This window comes from Ambystoma mexicanum, chromosome 2q (genome assembly GCF_040938575.1).
Source record: "Ambystoma mexicanum isolate Mex_15411 chromosome 2q, UKY_AmexF1_1, whole genome shotgun sequence".
Lineage (NCBI taxonomy): Eukaryota > Metazoa > Chordata > Amphibia > Caudata > Ambystomatidae > Ambystoma > Ambystoma mexicanum.
In genome coordinates, this window is record NC_090924.1 from 1428636018 (window position 1) to 1428660848 (window position 24831).

The 24831-nt window shown below is 43.8% G+C and overlaps 1 protein-coding gene across 2 annotated transcripts in view; it reads right to left on the reverse strand.

Annotated features, from left to right (window-relative positions):
- Positions 1-24831, reverse strand: part of VAMP7 (vesicle associated membrane protein 7) — a 208680-nt gene that overhangs the window by 173185 nt on the left and 10664 nt on the right. For both annotated transcript variants that reach the window (XM_069648954.1, XM_069648955.1), the window contains exon 2: positions 7424-7582. In XM_069648954.1, the coding sequence (XP_069505055.1) occupies positions 7424-7569 (146 nt within the window). In that variant the 5' untranslated portion in view covers positions 7570-7582. The remainder of the gene's footprint in view (positions 1-7423; positions 7583-24831) is intronic.

Genomic DNA, 24831 nt, shown 5'->3' on the forward strand with positions numbered 1-24831 from the left:
AACTAATTTTACTCTTGAAATTGCATTTACGCTCCGATTTGAAAACTCATGCGTAAAATACTCCCACCTCAAAATCTTATCTGGAGCACTGCATGGCAGGTCAGGGATGAGGGTCAGGTCAGTGTGGAGATGCACTGGCAGATCTGTGTGCGTCACAGGAGTGGGATGGAGATGCTGCATACAAAGAGTGTGGTGCATTGACAGAGCTATATATGAATCCTATTCTTTGAATTTGAGGACATTCTTAAGATCAGCTGTTTTAATGATTTAGTATTTATCGCATATTCCATATTTGTTAAACCCGGCCTGGAAACTGCTTGGTCGACATCTTTAAACATTCTGTGTGTTTCAGTGCGTACTGTGGCCTTGGAATGGGTCTGAAGTTTCTGAACAGATGTGTTGCCAAAGAATGTGCATTTTGAATGGGTTGTGCATAATTCTGTATGGTTTAGTGGTCTTTGGTTCAGTTGCTTAGTTTGCCAAGTTTTGTTTACCTGCGACTTTTGTTTTTTTGTGGCTGGAGTGCTGTATTTGTAGTGCGACTAAGCCTCATTCAAGAGCAGCTGTGCAATGCAAAGGATTGTGTGGCTCACAGTACATAAGAACACACAAATATGTTTACCTTAAATCCTGTGTACATGCTCTGGGTGCCTCCCTTAAAATGGCCAGCCACCAAGTCTTCCTCGTCTCCTCATTGCCACCTGCGCTGAAACATACCGGTTAATCGGTCCCTGCACCCTGCTGGCACAGACCAGGAATCTGCGATAATCGCACTGAAACGTCAGGTGCCAAATAACTTGTTCTGAACGTTAACATAACCACTTCATTTTTCCAGCAGTTCTGCCCCCCCCCCCGGTGACATTTTCCATTTAATGCAAAGTTTGTTCCCATTAAGTGTCAAACATTAACACCCACACTTACTCACCAGCAAGGACAAGCATCATGCAAAACGGTACTTGTCCTTAATAAAATCTCCTCGAACATGCAAATGGTCGAGGAGATTTTGCAAGCCCCGAGATCATGGGGAAATCGCCAGCCCGGATCCTGGACAAAAGGACTCCTCCCGCAGCCGTTCTTGAGATAATTGTTGGAGCCAAGGCCCCTACAAAAAGGAAAGCAGCCTGCGAAAGAATCAGGACTCGTTGGCACATTGACAGCTGCCTTCCTTTACTTGCCTGGCGAAGCCTGTCTCTGCAGATATCCTGAAGAGCTTAATCAGTGCTTTGACCCATGGACCTGTGCAAACAACCAGGCCCAGTTTCAGCTCTTCACCACGAAGAAAGGTCTTGCAGAACAAGTTCCTTCTCCAGGAGGGTCTTCTTAGGCAATTTTGTTAAAATAGCCATTGCTGCATCGTGTCCTGGAGTACTCATAGGGGTGGTCTCGAACTTTGCAGCCTCTGGGTGTTCCACGGTCTAGAATTCGGTCTATCAGAGAATGGGACTGTGAAGTAGTCGCACGCAAGAACCGGCGGGACCTCTGCACTCCTTACTCCTGGGTTTCCTCCAAAAGAACGAATCCAAAAGGCCCAGACATTTCAGGCACGTGTCTGTGCGTCTCTCTGTGCGTCTCTCTGTGCGTCTCTCTCTCTCGTCATTTAAAGACTTGTTTTTACTGTACTCCGAAACACAACTGCTGGTTGGCTCAAGCTAAGCCCTGGCCTTCGTCTTTTATTGGGACCCATGACAAAATGGCAATAGGCACATTTTCTTGTTGCTAGGAAGGGACTTTCCAAGGTAAGAGCATTAGTTCTAAAATTTTGCATTGGTGTTTGAAAACAAATAGGGAAATAAGAATTTGGCTTTTATTTTTATTCACTTGCTTTGCTACACTTTCAAATTAGATATAGGTTTCAAATGACTGCATTTAAAAGTAAACCTTTAGTGCTCTTTGAAGAGCACACCAAGGTGAACGGGTATATGAAATAGTGAATGTTTTAGTGCGTTACCTACGAGTGCTTTTTGATTGATAAGAGTTGTCGAAGGCCTAAATAAACTATTTTTATACATTCTGCCCATCTTGTATCAAGACTGCTCTGTGTGCGCTTAACTGAACTCTTCAACACTCTCACACCCTCTTACGTCTACCCTCTTTGCTATTCAGTCACACCGTATAGAGTTTGGATAGACATTAGTGTTTGGCTCTGTTCATCGGAACAGAGCGGCCTCTCACAATCTGTCCACAAGGCCGATTCTGAAAATCTAACATCTAAGCGTGCACACAGTGCAGTATCTAACCAAGTAGAAGATGAATGGTCACATCACATTATTTGGTGATCATGCCGATTAGTTTAATAATTTCAGAAAGGTTTCATGTTGCTTTTTAAAAAATGGCATGAGTTGCCTCAGCCCATTTCAATGGTTACGGCCGATGCAAAGAGATCTGTATGTATTTCACCAATAGGGTTTCAGATATGGGCCACAATGACTTATTGGCCAACTGTGTGTTATGCTTGAACTAAAATGGCGCTGGTGCGCAATGCATTCTGTGAGCGCTCAGAGCCATGATGGATATTTACTTCATGCCGCAGTGAAAGGCTGCACACATTTTGCTGAGTGTTAGATTCATGGTGCTGAGAAAAACATGCTTTCTAAACCTGGTATGCGGTCAAGGACATTTCGGCTGGGAAAGCTAACTGTTATGGTTGATTACTGCTCTCCGCGGAGCGTGTTTTTAGAGAAGGGAGGCACTGCTCCTTGAGGGTAGCTCTCGATTGACCCAGCTGGCAACCGACGGCTGCTCATCAACTGCGCAAGTGCAATTTCCAGAAGGTTCGAGAATTGACTCTCCTTTTGTGGAGTGTGTATATATGCGGAAACCCGGAGGTGGTCAGGTGAGACTTCAGCCAGAGGAGGACGCTTACGTCCAGCACTCCTGTGAGCTGTGGTGCTCTCGGCCTGGCTGTTCCCGGGGTCTTCCAGCCGCTACTGGGCGAGATGAGGAATCCTGTTACGCTCACGGTGATGTATTTCCTTTTGAATTCTTTGCTTCTTCTGTGATTTATGTCTATATTACTTCTGTGAGTTATTTCTGTGTTATTATTGGTTGCTTGTAAGCTTTGAATAAATAGCTGTATAAGAGCTGATTATCTTCTAAGAGTGTGTGGTTGTGAGTTATTGCGTCTGTCTGCGTTCAAAGTATTTGCATTGGTGATTTATACTTTTCCGTGCACTCTGGGGAGAGCAATACATTTTGGCAGCAAATGCTGCGGCCTACCTTAAAATGGTGGCATGGACTGTAGGAATTTAAATCTAAATTTTCGAGAAAAGGCCAGCCAAGGTTGTGGATCGGAAAAAATATAGGGACAATGGGGAACCACAGAACTCCAGTGTCTAAGTTGCTGGTGTGAAATAGGATTCTGCGCTCTCTCACAGATTGAGAGAGAAGACATCATTTCAGTGCTATGGAGCCGCAGCTTGCGACAAGGTTAAATGGAGAAACCTGCCCCAGAAAGCTTTCCCGAAAAATAGTTGAGCATTTGTAAAAGTTAGGTTTACTCCCAAATATTTACATCAGTAAAAGGGTCCACCAACAGCACTGCTCAAAATGCCGGATCAATAATGTTCCACTAGAAAAAGCACAACAAGGTGTATGCTCTACAAACACCTATGGATTGCCTACCCCAGAAGAGTGCACATTCAATGATAGTAGGCAAAAGCCTATAGAATGTGCCAAGCAACAACCAAGATAACACGTAGGAAAACAAAACAAAATTGTATAAGATCATGATAAAGATTCCACTTCAAGAACGCATTCAAGACTGGTCCTTTTCTCTGGCTTTGCAGCCCTCAGTCTCGGATGGTATACTTGGACCATCGGCCCTGCTGACAGGGTCCATCCACCTTCACTTAACCGTAGAGCAGCGAGTACAAAAATCAGACTGAGTCCTATGTATACAAATGCAACATGCACCCTCAACAATGCTACGACGCTCCAAGAGCATGGTGAGACTCCTCAACACCAAGGTGCACCCTCTGCCGTGCCCTACCTAAACAGATACTGGCCAATCTTCTCCATCAGTTTCCGCCGCAGGGAGCTTGGAGCTCACTCCCCCTTCCCTACACTGTGATTTCCCAGATCCATTTGCATTGATCCCTTGCAATCTGCTTCCCTCGCCATGTTATTTCTCCCTAGGATTAGTAAAGCCGTTCAATGCATCCAGAAGCCAGAACCAGAACCAGAACCATAATCACGCGTTTTATGCCTTTGCCGAAGACAGAGCATGTCACTGTGCTGCTCTCTTCCATAGGGTTACCCATAGTAGAATACTGCAGCAGAAGACAGCTGCCAAAATAAATTTCGTCTGGTTTGCAGGAAGCACTGCTGCTATGCACATGAGAAATTGGCATCGAACAGCATTTTCACACCAACACTGGCAGAAGGAATATAGGAGGTACAGCATTAACAACTGCCTGGTAGCACTGCGCTGATTTTGGATGATCTGGATGAAGCCTAGTTCTGAGTGCAATTGTTGCCCTAATGAAGGTAATTTCTGCCTTTGGCCACTGCATGCCCACTTGCGTAGATGCCGCTCCAGTGTAAAAGCGGGGGGAAAAAGCCAAGCCTTGTAACAGACATCAGAGGTCTGGTATGCTGGATACTGCCTGCTCACCTCCAAGTATCAGGAATTGATGTCATATGCAAGGGGAGCGACTTGTGGAATCCTAGAATCACCATGGTCCTTTCCATGCCTCAGGGTTCGTCACTTACCTACAGTCGAGATTAATGTTATTGGGCTACTCGCCCTCACCCATTCCCATTTCAACCCCCTTTCTTTCACGGTCAGGGTTCCTTCCAGCATCTTTTCACAGCTATGACACCCCTTTTAGACCTAAGGGCAATGTACCCTGCTCCACAGAGCACTTCAAGGAATTCAAACTCATCAGCTCCTCATCTCATTCTTACTGTGAATAATCTAATGATGGGTTTCGGCACCATTCTGTAAGCAAGAGTTATGAAGTTGCCTCAGCACCAGTGAGTATGGGAGTGGGGTAGGAGAAATAGAGTATTCATCTGTAGCCGTGTGACAGGGGGGTTTGGGTCCTTTGAGAAACTGGGTTACACTTTTGGGAGAAACAACCATCATACCCGATTAGCATTATACCGACAGTCAAGCGTCCTAGCAGTCCCAATGCACTAATTTGGGGTTTGAGAAAGCCATCAGTCTCTTAACCAAAATACAGGCAGGTCTTCCATTGACACAAAAAGCTTAAGCGGTTTCGGCAGGATAGCTCAGCACCAACGACACTGAGCAACACAGATTCAATCCCCGGGTCCGCGCTTACCATCTGGGTATTAAGCGCATCATAAATAACCTATCATATATCACATGCCTTCCTGAGTGCGTAGAGACCATCATTTGTTAATTGCATGCCTTGCAATGCAAAGTTATGCCTCGATTTATTTGGCTTGGCGGTCTGCATTCCCAACTAAAATCGCCACTGTTCTACTTTTCTGTCTACAATAGCTACTCACACTGCAGGCAACACCAGATATTACACGTCTCCTACACAGCACCACCATACAAACGTATAAGCTCTCCCAACAGCCCTCAAGCAACCCTCGCGAAGAGGACTACATTAATATTTGAAAGCCAGATACCTTCCTCAAGGGCCCTGCCAGCACCCACCGATTGATTCCTTTCGATCTACAGACATTAACGCCACAGAAAAGCAATCCTACACTGTTTGTGCTGCTTCTATTAACAACTCTTTTTGCAGGTTCAAATGTGGCTGAAAAGCATGAAGAAAGCAGTAGGGTAGTGAGTAAAACTGAAAAAGCCAACATTATCAAAAGAGTACACGGTTTTAGGTTTCAGAGGATTCATTCTGTAGATGTGCGGAATTTAAGATTGGCACACATATCCATACCTCTGAACATAACTTCAGTGACTGACAACTTGGATGGTATCTAAAGTCTGAATCAGCATGCTGGAGAAATAATGTTCTTCACAGGTAGAAGAAATCTCTTACACATAATCGTAAACAAAACATTTGGGAGTATTTGGGAGTGCCAGAAAAGACAAACCCTCTCCTTGATCCCCAACTATCCTTCATAAGCTTCTCTCACATATCCATGACCACTGGCACCTTGAGCCCTGGTAAACATAGAACCACATTGGTGAAGATGTTGCAGAATCCCAAGCCTTACAAAAGAGCCATGAAGTAATTCATACAACACTTGTCCATACATTGAGAGGAAATGGTAGAAAATGGATGAACATTTATTTGACATCATCAGATTTAATGCAGGTAGACAGACTGCGGGGTATCTAGGATTTCATAGCGGATGATAATGATGTTACAGTAACAAAAATCTTGTACCAGGAAGTAGATGAAACTGGAATACTGATAGGTGTGTCCTGGATTATAATAGCTTGCAGAATCTTCCAAATTAATTTATTTTTAGAACTTAGAGAGTACTACTTTCAACAACAGGGTGGTATCTTGGGCTGCAGAATTCGTGTTGGTGGGAGACTGGCTGAGTCCATTCCTTCGGAAGAGCCAGGTTTTTAATATTTGACAAAAAGGAGATGTTCATGTTTTTTTTTTATTTTGGTTGAAATCCTTAAAAAGGGGGGAGGTTAATTTGAGACTCTTGATTCCGACAAAGATATGAAGAATGCAAGGATACACAGTAGGGATATTAAAGATTGTAGGTTTCTGTGGGATTACATTTCTATGAAAGGAAGGCCAGACCAATCTTGGCTGTGTGTAATGCAGAGGTGAGGTTGACAGGAAGCCAGTGGAGGGATGCATGCAAAGGAGTCATACGATGATCACTGGAGAAGGAACAGGAGACGAGTGGCCACATTCTGCACCCTTTGGAGTCGGAGGATTGGTGTAAATGGGATGGGTGTAGAAGAGCAAGGTATTCGTGGCATCACTGACTGTGTGGGGACATCCTGAGTGGCTGAATTTTGAGGTTACAGAGCTGAAAGAAACAAAACCGGGTGCCGACCACTGCATGAATTTGGGTGGAGCGGGAAAGGTCTGCATCTATATGGAAGTCGTCTTTTTTTTTTACTGCTGTTGAGGGTTGGGAAGAGAGGAGGCCAGCAATTTGCAAGGATAATCAGTTTCTTCACAGTTCAGTTTCAGTCCGTTCTGAGCAGATAGTGGTGAATAGCAGGTGGTAGTGATGAACCGATTTGCACCAGGGTTACGTGTAATTGCCAAAATGCACAGACATTCTCTAGAGTGAAAGATAAAGTGTGCACTGAAATTAGATCTGTATAAAATTGCAGAACACCCTGCCTCTAAAGTGTATGGGATTGTTCTTAAAAACTGTACACTCATCTAGAGATTCAAATTAACAGAAACATACTTCACTAAATATCAAAGGTCATGGGTGCACTAGTGCTGCTTCTGACATCGAACTAGAGGCCTGGTGCCAAATGGAGTACAAGGAACTCTGCACTAACCTCCCATGCGAATAGGTTAACTTGTTGTTTTCAGATGGTATCTTGGCCAGGACCTGCTCCGTCACCTCCAGGAAGTTGCCACTACACCAAGCATGCTTTGCCAGGATAGTAGTGCCTCTGGCCACAACAGCAAACAGGATAGCCATGTTGTCTTCGTCGCTACAGATAAAAAAAAAAAAAAAAAGAGAAGGGAAAAGGGTTACACCATATTTCCTGGCTCACGAGAAATGCACCAACTCTTATGGTCTATTAGAAAAATCATGAATGGGGGACTGGGTTGAAAGCACTTTAGAATTATTCTAGCAGAGTCAAAGACTTGGATGCCTAAAAGGTACCAAAACACCAACACTGCTGCACAGACTGAAGGACGGAGCCACCTCGCACAATTTAAGTGCCTCTCGATCAAAATACATGGAGACTTGTGTATATGGGTTGAGTTATTGCATTGGAGAAATTGAGGACAAGTGTGAAAGACATTGGAGTCTACACGTTATGTTATGTAGCATTTATACTGTGCTCCTCACCACTGCGGTGGTCTTAAAGAGCCGAAACCTTGTCTGCGTGGGTGAACTGTGACCCAACCAACGGTGCAAAGCAAACCGTGAGCGAGTGAGGGGCGAAATTAGGAAAAAAGTTAAGCAGGCACAGAGGGAAAACTCAGTGCAAAGACAAAAAGGTGACAGGGAGAGAAGATAACATGAGGATCGAGTGGTAGCATTATCTGGGATGCATGTCCCATAGTACGTATTTAGGCCAAAATGGTCAAGAAGATTCAGGAGATGTCCATAATAACTAACAAAATAATTGATTTGCCTAAGAGTGCAATGTGTTGTAGGTTTAATTATAACTAAGATTATGGATAACCGATGGCCTCGAGTTCCTGGATTTTGCAGAGCTTTAAGAGGCCAGATAGTTGTATGGAGGCCCTTATGAGAAGAGGCCTGAGCCAGCCGAAAGGTGTTTGAGCCAAGAGTTGGCTGTGTGCTGAAAGAAATATTGGGAGGGCACAATGACAAACTAATCTCCCTCATGTGGAGCCATACTCCAATAGCATGCTACGGCGGGGGAAGAGAATGAGGGTGCCCAATTATGTAACCTATGCAATAGGGGGAACATTAGAGAATATAATGAATGGGGTGTTTATCATGGTTAGGGAGAATTCCAATTTCTGTGCCAATTCCCTTCTACCTTAGAGACCCCCAGCTCTTTGGCTGGACTTTAGGGCTTAATTTGTATCCTGAGTGAGCGAGGCCTTTTTCTCACTCCCTCGTGTATTTTTATCTGATTTGGGCTCTGTTTCTTTTGGTTTTGGAGTCTAACAAACTCCATAGCCATCACCTTTTTGTACTGCGACACAGGACCTTCAGTGCTGTGTCACAGAGAAGTCCTTTGGATTTCTCTTAAGGTTTAAATAACTTCTCTTCGGTAAACTACTGTTCCCAAAAGTAGCAAAGTGAAATTGACTTTACTTACCAGTTTTTCCTATATAGGTCCAGTACAGCCCATGTGGAAGTACTGTGGTGTTAAATAGTAGCCCCTTTTCCTACTTTCTCATGTAACAATTTGTATGTTTTACACGCACTACATTTAATAGCTGGTGGCAGTGGTTTAATTTTCCTACCATTGTGCGTTTTTACAGCAGGCTGAATCCTCAGCTGCAGCATTACACCTGTAGAGGAGGTCCCAGATACGGCCTGCACCTCAGCCCCCCCCCCCCCCCATTTTGAGGTACCAGGAACATACTCACCAAAGTATGTGACATATGAGGAGCAAATAAACCAACAGCAGTACTAAGCCTCTGCCCAGTGCCCATCAGGAGAGCAATACCTGTTGGAAGTGCCCATAACCAGACAACCATGGGCAGCCCGGCACCCGCTGAGACAACCGTACCAGCTGTTAACACAAAATGAAGACTACTTGCAGACTGTCCACGAAGAGACCCAAAGAGCCTTAGTGGAAGGCGAGTGGTGACGACATAAAGGCCCGGACAGACATACAGATGAACATAAACAATCGAAAGATGACACAAGGACGAAATTTAAAGAATAATGATGTAATGGACTTGTAAGAAGAAACAATGTTGCTCTATAAAGAAACGTAACCATGAAGCGAGATGAAAATATGCAACTAACTAAAGCCTGTGAATGAGCTTGGAACGCAAGAAGCTAAGGAAACGGTACTGCTTGCAATGCTTAAGTAGACGAATAGAGCAGCAAGCGCCAATTATATATCTACCGCAATGAAGCACATTATACTAGTGCGACTCCATTTTCTAATAGCAGAATTAAGCCCAGGCTGCAAGGGGCCAACTAGGCAGAGAATCATATTCCAGCTAAAGCCAGAAGGAAAGAGTGGAATCGAAACTGAGCCCCAGGCAGGTGGCAAGGCTAAGAAAGAATCAAATACATGAAAAGAAGGAAAATGTAGCAGATTCACGGTGAACAGACACGTGACCAGCCAAGCGCGAAGAGGTACCAACGTCTGATGTCACCCAGAACCTACAGTTTCAAGGCCATCCTCAGCCAACTAATTGACACATAGCCCTAAAGAACTGATTGATGGAAGGGAGGCAGGGTGAATCTTGGGGCACACTGCATCTCGGTGTCCATTCTGCTAATTAAAGTGGAGATTTATGCCTAGGGGTGTAACCTACCCAATCATAATGGAACAAATAATCTAGGGTCCTATAGCTAGTAGAACCAATGAGACGTCATACTTGTAGTGACGTCTATCACGAGTGATGTAGAGGGATGGGCGTAGACGCCCACCCGATAAGAGATATCCAATCCGCATACTCCGTTACCATATACAGATATATCACCTATACTTAAGTTATCTTTCCCAACCAATAGAATTGCATGACAATTTTGGAGTGTAACACGTCAGTGATGACGAGAAGGTACTATAACTATTGCTGTCAGAATGAAGAATTTGGGAGTTGAAGCGAGACAGGCAATCGCATCACTGTTGATTTCCATTCGTTTCCCCGTTTTTTTGTACTTGTCATTAAACTGACTTCCCTTTGCCAAACCATTGACTTGTCCTTATTGATTGGTGTTGGAGTAAGAGAATCCTGCACCCCATCCTCAAGGTGCAGCTATCTCGTCTTAAAAAGGTACTTGAGGGTGAGCTCTGATCCCATGAGCCCGTCAGAGGTCGCTCCGGCCTCCTGTACACACCCATGGGTGCCCATTCTGTCAAAATGGCCCCGGTCGTCTTCTTTTGCCATTTCTTGCGCGAGGTCTTTCTTGGGTTTTACTATGCTCGCCAAACCAGGTTTGGTCTTGGTTAGTTTTATCTTGGCAGGCTTCAGTGCTGAAACCCGCCTCTGGCTCCAGCGTGCCTGGCAGGGCGGGAAGTAAGGGAGGTGCCTGAAACTCCCTGTGCTTAATTTCCTTGGTTACAGGAATGCACCCAAAGGTGATTGGCTGGCTGTCCTTGAGGAACCGCCCTGTTGTGCGAGTGACAGCTAGGCTGCTAATGAACAGGAGAAACCTGCATAAAAGGCGAGGTCTCTTGGAGAGAAGGCAGTCGACTACTGGACGAAGGAACCGAAGTAAAACTGTAAGAGAAGCTTGCTGCACCCTCCTGGACCGTTGGTTTGCCTGGTGAAGCCCAGCTGCAGTGCTGAAGCTCCATATTTCGAACAGACTAGAGAATCTCGGAACAGACAATTTCTTCCCTTGGGTTGGTGGGACCAACTAACCCCAAGACAAACCTCACTGGAACCCCTCTCCTTGCTGGCTGCACTTCCTTGCTGCTGCTGGAACCGAGTGCCAGGTGTCAGAAACACCAGGAACGAGTGCATCGTCTATAAGCCGTACCCGAACTCCAGAAGATCCCGAGGAGCCTCCCGAAGCAGGGTGACCCAAGCCTGAGCCACCTCAACAGAGTGCTGGACCCCAGATGCAAGGGCAGCCCACAAGGTGTCCAAGAACCGCAGTGGTGCTATTTGTCGATAGCTGAAATTGCACCGTGCCAGTGATTTGAAGTAAGCCCATTGCCGCCGCTGCTGACCTTCAAACTGCAAGAGTCCTACAGACATCCTCCCTCTTGTCCCCATAACAGGCACAAGAACTGCAGGAGAGCAACCAGCACAGAAGCCAGCTGGATCCTTTTCTTCAGACCTAAGGTACTGTCTAACTAGGGGTACGTCTCGTCTCCTGTAGCTTGTTTGCTCTCACTGGAGGCTTGCATTTTCTGCCCCTTTGCAGAGTTGCTCGCATCTTTGCTTTTCACAAGCCTCCCAGCATGTGGCCCAACAGGGATTCTTTCCTACAAACACTCTATGTAACATTGTGCAAGACTTTTGTGCCATCTACAGGAAGTGCTGCCTCAGTTGTCCTAGACTTTGTACAATTAACACTGGCTGTCCGGGCTCCCTGCAGACTCTTCTGACCGTTTATCTGTCCCTCTAGGTACGTTTTTTTGGATTGCTGGGATAGGGTTAACCTATACTTCATTGGGGAATTGTAAAGTACTCACCTGTTCAGAGAACTTGTTTAACCTGTATTGCATTAAGTGTTAAAGTGAAATACCAATGTCTACAGTTTCGTGTCCTAGCAATTGAAGTCCCCTCAGTGTGCAGGAAGTGTGTTGACATCCCAAAAGGGAATCTACTTAATTAATTGAAGCTGAGGAAGTGCATTTCATCGTTGCATAAGAAAGCTTATTTTAAAACTGACTTCGATAAATCATTATTTTACTAGAAAACCTTGAGTATAAGTATTATTTAGATATTGTCATACCCTCCGCACCTGCTCCCGCCCTCCCCTCCTCCAAGGTTCAGAAACATCACTACAAGATGGCCCCCGCCTATGACAACATTCTTTGCCAACACCCATTCAAACTCATGTGCATTACAGGCTCTTTGCTTCCCTCCTCCCCATGTTTAGCTGACCCGTCAACATGGCAGATGCTTCAGCATACAAGGACCAAAGCAATGGAACAATCTGCCAAATTCTTCTGCGCTATGAATCTGATCACAACAGCTTATGGCACCTTCTTAAAGTCTTTTTGCTAAACAACTAGACAGTCTGGCTCTGGTACATCAGTCCGTGAAGACAGAGGCAGTTCGTTCAGAACGGAGATTGGTGGAGAGAAAACAGGGCAGATTCAGGATAGAAATAACCTTTAGCAGAGAAGAGCAATACCATAAAAAACAAAAAACATTGTCTAAATAGAGAAAGCACACATTACTAGAATCTATAGGTGAAGCTCTATTGAGACCCCAGGAGTATGGGAAAGACAATTTCAGGCAGCCTAGAGATCTTAGGCAAGATAACATGAACAGATTGGAAAAGAGCAAGATTTTAGCTAGGCAATACATGCCATTCTTTAAAGTACACATTTGTAATATGAAGCAGGAAATTGGGTTTGGTGTTTAATTTTAAGATGGATATGCCGATAGCAGTGGGTCTTATGAAATTGTAGCTGGACATTTGCTGGCAGCTACTGTGCATATCATGGTGGCAAGACTTGGCATATTAGTATACAAAATGATTTAGCACCTCCGAAGTTCAGAGCAATACAAATGTATGAAAATTACTCTCCCGTTTATCATCTGGGTCTCAAGGCTATTCCCCCATACAACAGGGTGTTTGTGGGCTCCACAAAAAATAAACAAATCCATAAAATAAAAAATAAAAAAAAAAAGAATGCATACATACACACGAATCCGGGCCAGACTATATACTTTGAAGTTTCATGTTCACGCTGGGAGTCATTTCGACCCTGTTTTTGCATCTACGTTACGGTGCACAGAAAAGGTGCACTAGAGCAGCTACAAAGCTATGCGCCTCCCAGTATTGTTAACACTACCCTTTCCTAGGTTTCTTTTAAAAGCTGTGAAACCGCAACAAGGGAGGCACCTACACACGAGACATGTCTGCATTCAAGCCGAAGAGGTTGCACACCTTGTATAGTAGCCTAGGCCTTGCACATATCTGTTCCTGTGCTGCAGAACGTATTGCCCTAAAGAGCAATGAGGACCTGGTTAAGTGTAAAGAGGCATCACGTGGTGCCAGTAGTGCACATCTTGAAGTTGAGGGATATTGGCAATGGCTTCCGAAAAGGTTTAGGCCTCACTTCACGAGTGTTCCGACATCTCTGATGACCTGTTTTTATTGTGCTCTTGGAATACCAGGGGCTCATCTCATTACGGTGACAGTGAGGGGCGATTACTTTTGCTCCAAGAGTGGCATTATCATTTCCATTACCACCACTGGAGCATTAGGAAATTGGACCCCATCTACGACACAGTTTTAGCTGAATTGATATCGGATGTCTTGCCATTAGACCTTGATATCATGGTAATTAGTGTTTATGACCCCTCCAAAACCAAAGGATGCAAATGCATAAGACGAACTTTAAAACAATTATAGAAATTTTACATACGGTCACTGCACCCACCCCGATATTTATAGGTGGTGATTTGCACTTCTACCTACCGACATGGATACGTTTCAGTCCGGCGGTTCGCTCACCTCCCATAAAAAATAAAACTAACTAAAAAACAAGAGAATTTGAATCCCGAGGGGCTTTCCTGTGCCACTGTTCTTGATCAGTATAGATTTACGATGTTGAACGGCTCCTACCCAAGTTTACCAGATTAGGGCAAAGAAGTGCTACTACTATTGATTAGGTCTTGGCAAATTCAGTTGCCTTACATACGGTAGTAGACATGGCGATAACTACAAGAAATGAAAGTGATCATTTGCCACTGTGTGTTCAGTTAAACCTAGTTTTTGGCCCACTTATTAATGAGAAATTGGGAACGGGGACTGTTAGTTCAATGGTTAACAGTGTGTGTTGGAAACCACCAAAGTTGAAGAAAGTTAACCGCATTGCCTCCATCTTGCTCACTGATTTTGTAGCAAAGATTAATACTGCTGACAATCGGTCTAAAAATCTTTAAAAGCAACTAACTCACAGTTCGACTGGTAATGGTGTGAAGTGGGAGTGAGTTAACGATTAAAAAGATGACGCGTAAAAGAACCCATGGTAGAGTCGTGCAGGAAAAGAAGAGATCTTGTAGGCAGGAAATTGATCAATTACTCTCTACTGTAAGGGGTGAGAATAATGCCAACTATCATGGGGATAGGGAAGGGCAAAAGACCTTAAACGGAGGTATTGTGTGGCTCCATGGACATTTCAAGAAGAAACATAAAAGTGGTCCGATTGCAATTGGTCGATCATAACCAATAATTACAACAGATCCTTCTAGTGGGTGGTTCATTCTTGCAGTAGTGGCATGGTTTTTAGAAACGGCGTGTTTGAGGATTGGATGAAGCATGTTGATCAAACTTTGCGTGCCAATAGTACTGAGGTGACACCTTGATTTAGGTAGTGCTAGATGGAGATGTAAATGCACAGTTACCGATTTGAGGACCATTATTACATCTTCAAACGGGTCTTGAGCTGCTGGTCCGGATAGGACCGGCAACTCCTTGGTGAAAATGAACACGGATATGTGCAAAAACTCTACTCTCCCTTTACCAGACTATTTGTGTAAGTGGTGTACTATCTTCTAAGAGGAGAGACAGTGGCATCGTCTCCATTTATAAGAAGGGTTGTCAAAAATATCCTAAGCACCATCTCATATCGCATGCAAGCCACGCTGGAAATTCCATCTAAGATTTTGGCAAGGGTTTTGCTTCAAGATCCAAGGACCAGGATATCTCAAGTTCAAATTTTGCCCTTTAACCAAACAAGTTCCCGTCCGATGTCTAGCATGCTTGGTAAATCGCTTTTCTCTGGTTACCATTATTCAGCATGAGTGGTCTTGTCTTCCGCATATCTGCCGCCTGCATTGACGTTATTGCGGCCTTTGACACTATTTTAAGAAAACATCTTTTCACAGAAACGTAACTCTTGGAATATTCTGGGTGGCCCATTAGACCTCATTTCTCTCTATTCCAAAACGCACGTAGAATTAGACTTGATGGGAAGGATGGGGTCTCCGAGTGTTCCCTACATGGAAGGGGGTGAAACATGGGTACATCCTGGCCCCCCACCCCTTTCAATCTGTACTTTTAGGATTTGGACGCTGCTTTAGACCTCCCTAATACTTATCCGGTGAAGTATGGAAGCACCTCAATTGCTTGGCTTGGCTATGCGGACAATCTCATTCTTGACGTACACCGCATGGCCTGCAGATTCGTCTGGAAGCACTGGGTAAGTAAGCCACCCTGAATGGGCTATGGTACATTGAGGAATCAAAGATTATGGAGTTTGCTCCCGTGCACGTTAAATCCAAGAGTTTTATTTGGAGGATAAATCAGACAATTACAAGTGACAGTCAATAAATATCTTGGTCATCTTGTTGACTAAGTTAAAATGGTCTCTGCATTGGCAATTTGTGTATTCCAAAACAATGCAACTATTAGGCGCTCAGAGCAAATTTGTCTGCAATTTGGTGGGGGGCACTCCTTGAAGTCGGTATTGACATTATACATGACCGATGGAGCAGAGATTTGGGCATTTGATTTTGGTGAGGCTATAGAAAAATTGGAAGTTAAGATGAGTCCCACTCAGAATGCTGAAATTGTCAGCAAACCATGTTAGACTTGAATTTAATCTAGTCCCCATTACGGCTACGGTTTTCCACAAAAGGCTTAGGTTACACAGGAAGCTACTCTGTGCGGAGTCAAGTACGTTACTGCATCAGCTCACACAGGCTTTTCTTATGACAGCAATTTCCACGAGGGTCTAGCATAAATCTGACATTTCAGCTGTACGAAATGTAGGCTTCTGCTAGAATTTCATCCGGTGCAGTTATTTGTGCAGGTTTACAAACGGGTGCTAAAAAAAAAAAAAAAAAAAAAAAAGGTTTTAACTGATTGGGGATCTCGAAGATTTACTGATCCCACTTGGCACCAAGGTAAATAGTGGGGTGTATTTAGAATACCGGAAAAGAAGGGTAGCCCCCATTTATATAACTGCCTATCCGACGAGCTATGCAATCAGAAGGTATTTAAGCATTCCATTTAACGCGGCTGCCTCAGATTACTGGTACAAGGCTGGGGATTACTCTTTGTGCAAGGTTATATGTGGTGAGCATACAATAGAAACCTTGACACACCTGCTTATAAAATGTAATTGTTTATCTGTACTGTGCATACAATTTCTCAGGCCCTACAACAATTTTGCAAAAAGTTTTTTGTTAATGAAAAGTTCAGCACACATGGTGCTTTTACATCATAGTCAAAACATGTTAGGTTACTTGCGCTTGTAACGCGCCAAAGCCCGCAGGCATCCAGGCGCCGAAAGATAGAAGTAAGAAGAAAACAGAGCTGGAGTTAATCTATTTAAACAGGATTGTCTTCAACTGTTTATGGAAGGCAAGATGATTCTCTATCTTACGCATCTGTGGTGAGAGGGAGCTCCAGGCTTGAGCACCTCGGACATAAAAGGCCCGTCCTAAACCACACTAAACCACAAGATCTTTTTACCTGAGGCAGAACTATCACAGCCATCCGAGGATCGTAAACTTCTCCTCGGTTGGTAAATAATCTTCTCCTTCAAATATAAAGGAGCGTTTCCAACAATACACTTATGGCATGTAGTGAGCATTTTAAAATTGGATACGGGCAGCCACTGGGAGCCAATGAAGTTGTCTTCTTGCCACACTCGTGGGTTCTGAACTTTTCATCTGAAAAATTCTGACAGCTGCATTTTGTGTCTTCTACAGCTGTTGGATATCAGCCTTATTAGCTCCCCCCAACAGTGCGTTGCAATAGTCCACATGAGGTAATATTACTGCCCTTACAGGTTTTATGCGGTTTCCTACCGATATTAATAGGGCTACTTGTCTAAGTACCTTTACATGGTAGTTGGTGTTGGTGTTGGTAGAAATGGCTGTAACATGTGCCTCACTATCAAGACTTTCCTCCATATAGGTACCTAAAGTCTTGACTTTCTTCACGATTTTTATTTGAGCACCTTCTATCGTAAAACATTTGTAGTCTTGGCTTAGTTTGTATTGAGCGTCTTAAGTTGGCCGCCTCCAACGGATCCAAGCCCGTTTTTTTTTATTTTTTATCAAGGGGGTAACAGCCACATTTTTAATAGAGAGAGGAATAGAACCTGTACAAAAAGAGGACCTAACAAACTGACAAAGAAAAGGAGCAAACAGTTCTCGAAATTCCAATATATGTTTTGAGGGGAAAATTTCTCCTGGAGAGTTTGTAGGGTGCATATCTTTCAGTAGCGTCAGCATTTTGGCCGAGTTTGGTTCTATAAAGTTAAAGTTACCTGGTGTATTAGTGGGATTGGCTGTTTTAGGTGTTGGGAGGGATTTAACAAGGGAGAAATTAATATTTCCTGCTCGATTTTCTTTTGGGCCTTCAGCAGTTTGTCTGCAAAAGCCTTATGAACTCTACTACAGTCATCTATGGTGGGTTTAATAGGATTGCGGACAATGGGTTTCTCTCATGTCCTGAAGAGGCAGAAAAGTTCCTTTGTTTTATATCCGGCTTGGTTAATTTGAGCGTCGTAAAAAGATTTCAGCCTCTATGGTCATCATTCTATAACGCTTTTCAATATGTTTCCAGGCCAACAAACTTTCATTTGTTTTGTTTTTATGCCATGTGTGCTCAGCCTGCCTTTTGCTGATTTTGAGTTCAGCCAGTGCAGGAGAAAACCACTTATGACGATTGGGCAAGTCTTTAACTGTTTTATCTTTCATGGGTGCATGTTTATCTAACATTTCTAACATAACATCATTGTAGACTTTTATAAGTCTCTCAGGATCATCAGAGTCATCTGTTTTGCTTAAAAGTGATTCCACACTAGTTGTTAAAATATCATAAGTGATATTCTTAAAATTCCGTAATCTAACCATGTGCGCCTTGGCATGCACTCTTACAGGTTTAAAGGGGAGCCCAAAGCGACATGTCAGAAAGAAGTGATCCAACCAGATACATGGAATAGTGGAGATGGACCCAAATTTGACGTTTCCACCACCAACCCAGTCTAGGATGTGTCCCTTGTTGTGCGTAGGTTCAGTATTATAATAGGTGATATGGTGAGTATTCATCATTTTTTCCAGGAGACGCGCTTTCTTGTCTGCCTTGTCATTTTTCCATAAGTTAAAGTCGCCCAATATGACCAACCCTGAATTCGTGGTCAACATAGGAGCATCAGCTTAAATAAATCGTCATTAAAGTCACATACTTCTCCTGGCGGACGGTAAAGTAAGACCAAGTTCAAACTGTAGTTAGGGTTTGAGGACAGTTTCACATGAATGATATCGCATCCAGTGCACTCTATTTTGGCCTCATAAAACCCCAACGTTTTTTGCATATTATGTCCACTCTCTCTCCCCACCCCCCCGATATTATTCTCTCTATGTTTCCCTAAGAACACATAGCCAGGGGGGTTTACCTGTTCTATGGTCGGTCCATGGGCTTCCATGAGCCATGTCTCCGTAAGGCACATAATATCGGGCTTATGTTCTTGGATATAGTCATGCAGTTCCGTACAATGTTTAACCAATGAACAAGTATTTAGCAAGGTAACGGTTAATTCAGTGTGTACGCTGGCATTTCTCATAGTGTTAGCAATACCATTTTGCTTAAGTTTGATCGGTGTATCATTAAGAATAGGGCGAGCATTTTCTGCATTGTTGGAGGTTCCCTTGGAATGTACCACGGTATCCCCCATGAGGTGTAAATACAAGAAAGTGCTATACCTACCCCCACAACAGTTTTGTAGGAGAGTGGGCTGCAGAGCTGCACGAACGTGCACAGAACCGCACAGACCTGCTTGTCTCGTTCACGCCGGTGGACGAGAAAAATGTGCGTGGGAACTACAATGCCGCTGGGTATTGTAGTTTATTTACCCGCTTGCACGTGTGCGCCGAGGAACTCGGTTACAGCACACAGAAAAGCAGCAATAAGGTACAAACTTTTTTTTTATTTTAAAAGTGAATACGAGTGTGAGTAACTTCTATTTCAAAATCTAGGTTTAGCAGGCTACACTAACTGTTTACAATTTCATACACGATTTCAATACAACATTGCCTTGGCATATATACAAAGCAACTCATCTCAGACAAATGCAAATCTTAGAGAAAGTCACTTTCAATTCAGATCTCTTCAAAAACTAAATATTATCCAACCAAATCTACAATATTGTTATATTGTCTTGAGGACCACAGATTAAAAGAGAAAATGGACAGAGGTTAGATGCCACTAAATTTAATACCGTTGCTCTTGCTGACTGTAGGACACCCCTCTAGTTGGGAGTTGGCTAGTACAAGGGAAAGGTGAGCTGTTGTCAGCAGCCTATACCATGGGTCAGCCCTTATGACCCCGGCCAATAACGTCACAAATGGTCCCAGAAATAGTATCCCCTTTTCTGACACCATTTGGCATTACCAAATTATTCTTTTGCGCTTCCACATAATCTACATAATCTCATCTCAGACAGAATGCCCCACTTGGGGCCCATTACCTCCAAAAGTCTAAACTTCAAGTACCATTCTCAAATCTGGCTGAAGGAAATTGTCCAACATAATCTCAGGTGTTTTGTGGGAAGAAACGCCATTTCATAACCCTTGCATATTCTCAATCTACCTACATTTTGGAGATCTGTTAGATAGTCTCATCTTTTAATCCTAGCCTTTAACAGCCAGTCAGACACTGGGGCGTGTAGAGCGCCTCTTTGAATCTATTGCACTTGCTGTTTAACCAGAAAGATTCCTCCCTTAAATCATGTAAGCAAACAAAAAAATAGCGTATCCGGGGGTCCTCTGCCACCATCACCTTAAAGTACAGGGTAGGGGTGCGTTTCATGTGTTGGGCCAACCACGACACCAGCCCTAACTGTAGGCTAATCAGACTCCACGGGACTGACCTTGGCACAGCCAAAGCTCTTTTCAGTAACTTTCCTTTCATTCCTATCCTTACGCGCAGTGCTCCAGGTAGGATTTTGGAGTGAGTATTTTACTCCCAATTTTTTACATTATAGTTTATCCAATTTCAAGAGAGTAAAAATGATTTTCCTCCTACGCAAGAGAGTAAAAAGGGTCTTATAACTATCAAATGTGTGCATAAAATTAAGAGGACATAAGTGACAAAACAGCTGTATTTCAAAGTGGTTCTTAATAATTTACTGTACCTGTGGAACATTTTTCCCCACAAAAGAACCTTGTAGATGCATACTACCCAGCTTCATCTTCATGATACTTGGGCACAAACTCTGTTACTACGGATGGCAGCTAGTTACATCGGGCGATTCATGAATCAAGTCCCCCACTCTACCAGCATAACTTCTCTGCCTCTTGGGCCTACTGTTGCTACCTGGTACTACCTACTTGACAGTCACTCCATGTTTTTTACTCCATCTCTCCTTCCCTTTGCTACTTTGTTTCCCCGTCTCTCACTCAGACGCTCTACCTCTCTTTGTTGCAATGCCACCTTTTGCAGCCTGTCACTCTGCCTCTCCCATCTCTGCATTCTATGGCTGCTTTTCCTGTGATATAAAACTCTCCTTCTCTCAGGTCATTACCCTGGCTAGATCTGTTTTTTCCATGTTCTCGGTTGTGGTTGCTATTCCTTTCGATTACCTTTCTTGCATTGTCTCATGCTATTGGCCTGCTCTTCTCTAGTCTTGTTTTACTATTTCCATCTCTCCCCACCTGCGGTTGATCTTGGTTTTATTTTACTGTCTCCAAATATCTCTTTTGCTCTGCTTCTATCCCTCACCCCTATTGTGTGTTTGTCCTATTATTAACTCTGTTTCCCCTCACTTTCTTTCTTGCCCCATCATGTAGCTCATTGCTCTCTTTTCCTGCCTGTTGCTCGAATTCCTGTTTTGGATTGTCTAGTATATTCTGTCCCGTTGCCCATCCCCCCCTTCCCTGCCACACCACACCTTTGTTGTACTGTATTGCTTAGGTTCAGAGTTGCTCTTCCTCTCCCGTTTTTCTGATTTCCTTTTAACATAGCACTAATAAATATCCAAAAAGCTGAAAATGCCCTTCTAAAATTCTAGTGCAGCTTTACCATTGGGTGCTCCTTTAGGTGTGCAAATGTTCTTTTGGCCATTAGTCGGTGAAGTATAGAGTTAGAGATTTGTCTGACCAGATGCAGCACTTGCTTAAATGGAGATGCTTTACCAACACTGCATGCCATTACAAGTATAAGAGCCCATATGAGATGTGTGTTCTGAACCTTAACCGGTATAACCGCCTCGACGAGTAGTGTATTCTTAGCCATTACATGTATAGCAGTCTTCATGGGATGTGCTTCTTCTGATCCATTAAAAAGTACAGCAGACCGAATGGGCCGTCTGTTCCGAGCTATATTAAGTATAGTGGTCCTCAAGGGATGCAAGTGTTCTACTTCTGAGCCATCAAAGGTATAACAGCCCCGATGAGGTATGTGTTCTGAGCCTTCACAAGGGAAGCACCCCTGAAGTTGTGTTCTGAGCAATCACAGGTATAGCAGCTTTGATGAGTTGTGTGTTATGAACCATTACAAGTAGAGCATCCCGGATGAAATGTGCGTGTTCTGAATCACTGAATATTTAGTAGTCCTTTTGACAAGACGAAAGTTAAGTCAACTGTGTTACAATTGAATGTTATCTGCATCGTAAATGCATATCTGTGATGCAGACTCATTACAGGATATGAACTAACAGGTTACACAATCTCTGCAGCAGGGTTATTGACCCACTGAGCTGCCTTTCCCCAACAGGCTGTTGACACTGAAAGGCACATGGGTTAGGGCAATGGCAGTTCCATACGAGGCTTGCCTAACAAACGACTTGTCAAAAGCTCAAAGCCTGTTTGGACTATCCTATATTAGTAAGGAGATTCATAATGAGGCTTTAAGATGTGCAGGCTTTTTGGCAGTGGGATTCGGTATTCGGACATGGGAGAAGCAGACAGTTTTGAAACCAAGTAGAAGGAAGGGTTTGAAGTATATGACAGCAATGCCATCTTCTCACACTGTCGCAAATTGGTGGGAAGAGCTCAGACACTGTTCTTGCGCTGTACTTTAGCTTGCTGCAGAAAATGCCAACACATGTTCGTGCTTTCTTAACAGCAGCTCTGTTAAGAAATTCAGGTACTGTCCCTAAACATAGCAGTCCTGCAGGAAATGTGGACATGATGCAATCAGCCCTGCTGTGAATATTTGGCATCTTGCCATGACATGCATACGGTATAACAGCTCTATTGATAAATGAGGCTACTTTGCCTGAATATATATCAGTCCTGTTGTGGGGCACAGCTAAAATCTGTGCCACTGAATATATACAGCACTGCTTCTACTTGTATTCATTATTCCTGCTTGCGTTGGGTGGTCAGAAAGGGAGAAAAGTTCAGACCACATGTCTTAGCTATGCAATTGGTGCGTTTCTGTGATGAAAAGAAAACAACGTATGAAATGCCCATGCTGCTGCAACTGCGCTGACTCTACTAAAGCCAATTAAGCAGAAACGCAACCCTTGTTTAAGACCATTTTCATTTTACACAATACTACTTGTGCCCTAAAGCAAAGTGAAAAGCATGGTTATGCTTCAAGATGCTTTAACAACACTAACCTACAAAATGCAGGCAGTTGAACCACATTACATTACTCAGAAATGATCATCTTGATAGAATCATTAAAAGAGCAGAGCGTTAAAAAATAAAACAGACCAGGACTCACCCCTGTTGCTTCTTTCAAGGAACTGTGTCGATTACTAAAGAAAAGAGTGGATGTGCAAGCTGCTGCTAAGCCAGGCTGTCACCAGTGAGCTCCATGTTTTATGGGGGTGGCGCCATAGATATCCTGTGTAAGTGATACGCAAGGAAGAATTACATGATTTCGGTGCATTAAAAGGCCTGATCACTTAACTGGAGGGCAGCTTACACGTTGGTAGTTCACAGCCATACAAGACCAGAGCAGATATCTTAGCCCAGTAGAATTCGATAAATAGGAAGAGAGAATTCACACAGGGTTGTTTTGACTCCCAGCCAGTGAGATGCATGCCACCACCTTCAATCCTCTTTAAGTCTCCTTTTCATTTTAAAGCCCACGTAAAACCCCAAATATTGCAGATATCGACCTTTGCCCGTGGATCCTTTACATGTTGCCCCAATAGCTTTCTTCCAGTCCGGCTAGCCGTGGACTCTGACCAGCACCCATGGCCTTTGAACGTGGCCACTCTCACAACTCAGACTCCAACTCTCAGCCCGACCTCGCAGCCTGCCTCCTAGATATCAACCGTTGGAGGACTACAAACCACCTTCTCCTAAACCCCACTACAACCGAAATATTGGTATGCAGCAACACTGATCCTCTCCCTCATCCACTCCACGGGCCCTTTACTTGGGCTAACCGCCCACCGTCTCCGTCACAGTAAAAAACCTTGGATGCACCATCGACTCTGGTACAAACCCTCTACCGGCAGAACAACAACATATCTAAATCTTGTCACTACCAACTAAAAATTCTCAGGCGCATTTTCCCCTTCCCGAACAGACTTGCCAATGTTATGTCCATTGTAATGTGGAGACTGGACTATGCCAACTCCCTTTACCTAGAAGCCCCGCCATACCACGTTACTAAACTCCAAAGAGCGCAAAATGCTATTGCTAAAATGCTACTAGCCCTGGGTCCAAGAGACCACACCTCTCCAGCTCTCAGAACCCTCCACTGGCTCCCAGTTTGACGAAGGGCCACTTTGAAGACCCTGTGCTTCACTCATCATGCAGTGCAGAAGACCAGCCCTCTATTCCTGCAAGATAAGCTAAAACCTTACCTCCCACGCCGCACCCTAAGATAAAGCTCTGCCCTCCTTTTAGTGATCCCAACTACATCAGGATCGGAGGATCCTCTTTTTCAGCATTAGCCCCGACACTGTGGAACTCGCTTCCACCTCACACCCAAGACTATATGACATTCTGCAAACTACTAAAATATGGCTCTTTCCATGACACCAATGGCAACCCCAAAGATATGTCTGAACTCCAACAAGCCAACGAATAAATACACAATGAGACTCTCTACCTGGTGTTCAATGACCTCTGATCCTACCCACAGGATAGGATGGAGTGGATGAATAGAATGGATTGACGAAACAGGTGGATGAAATGGACGGTGTGGATGCATGAATGGAGTGACTAATGGAGCGAACAGATGGAGAGGACGGAATGAATGGAACAGATAGATGCATGTGAAATGGAGGAATTTAATGTATGGCACAGAAGCATGTGGAACGAATGGAAGGTATGTATATAGTGGATAGAATGGATGAACTAGAGTGAATAGACAAAACTAATAGAACGGATGGACCAGACGAGTGGAACTGTGGAAGAATAGATAGATGGAATGGCTGGAGGCAGGGGAAGAAAAAATAATAATCTATGGAATGGATACTAGATGAAATGGATGGACGCAATAGATAAAGACTGA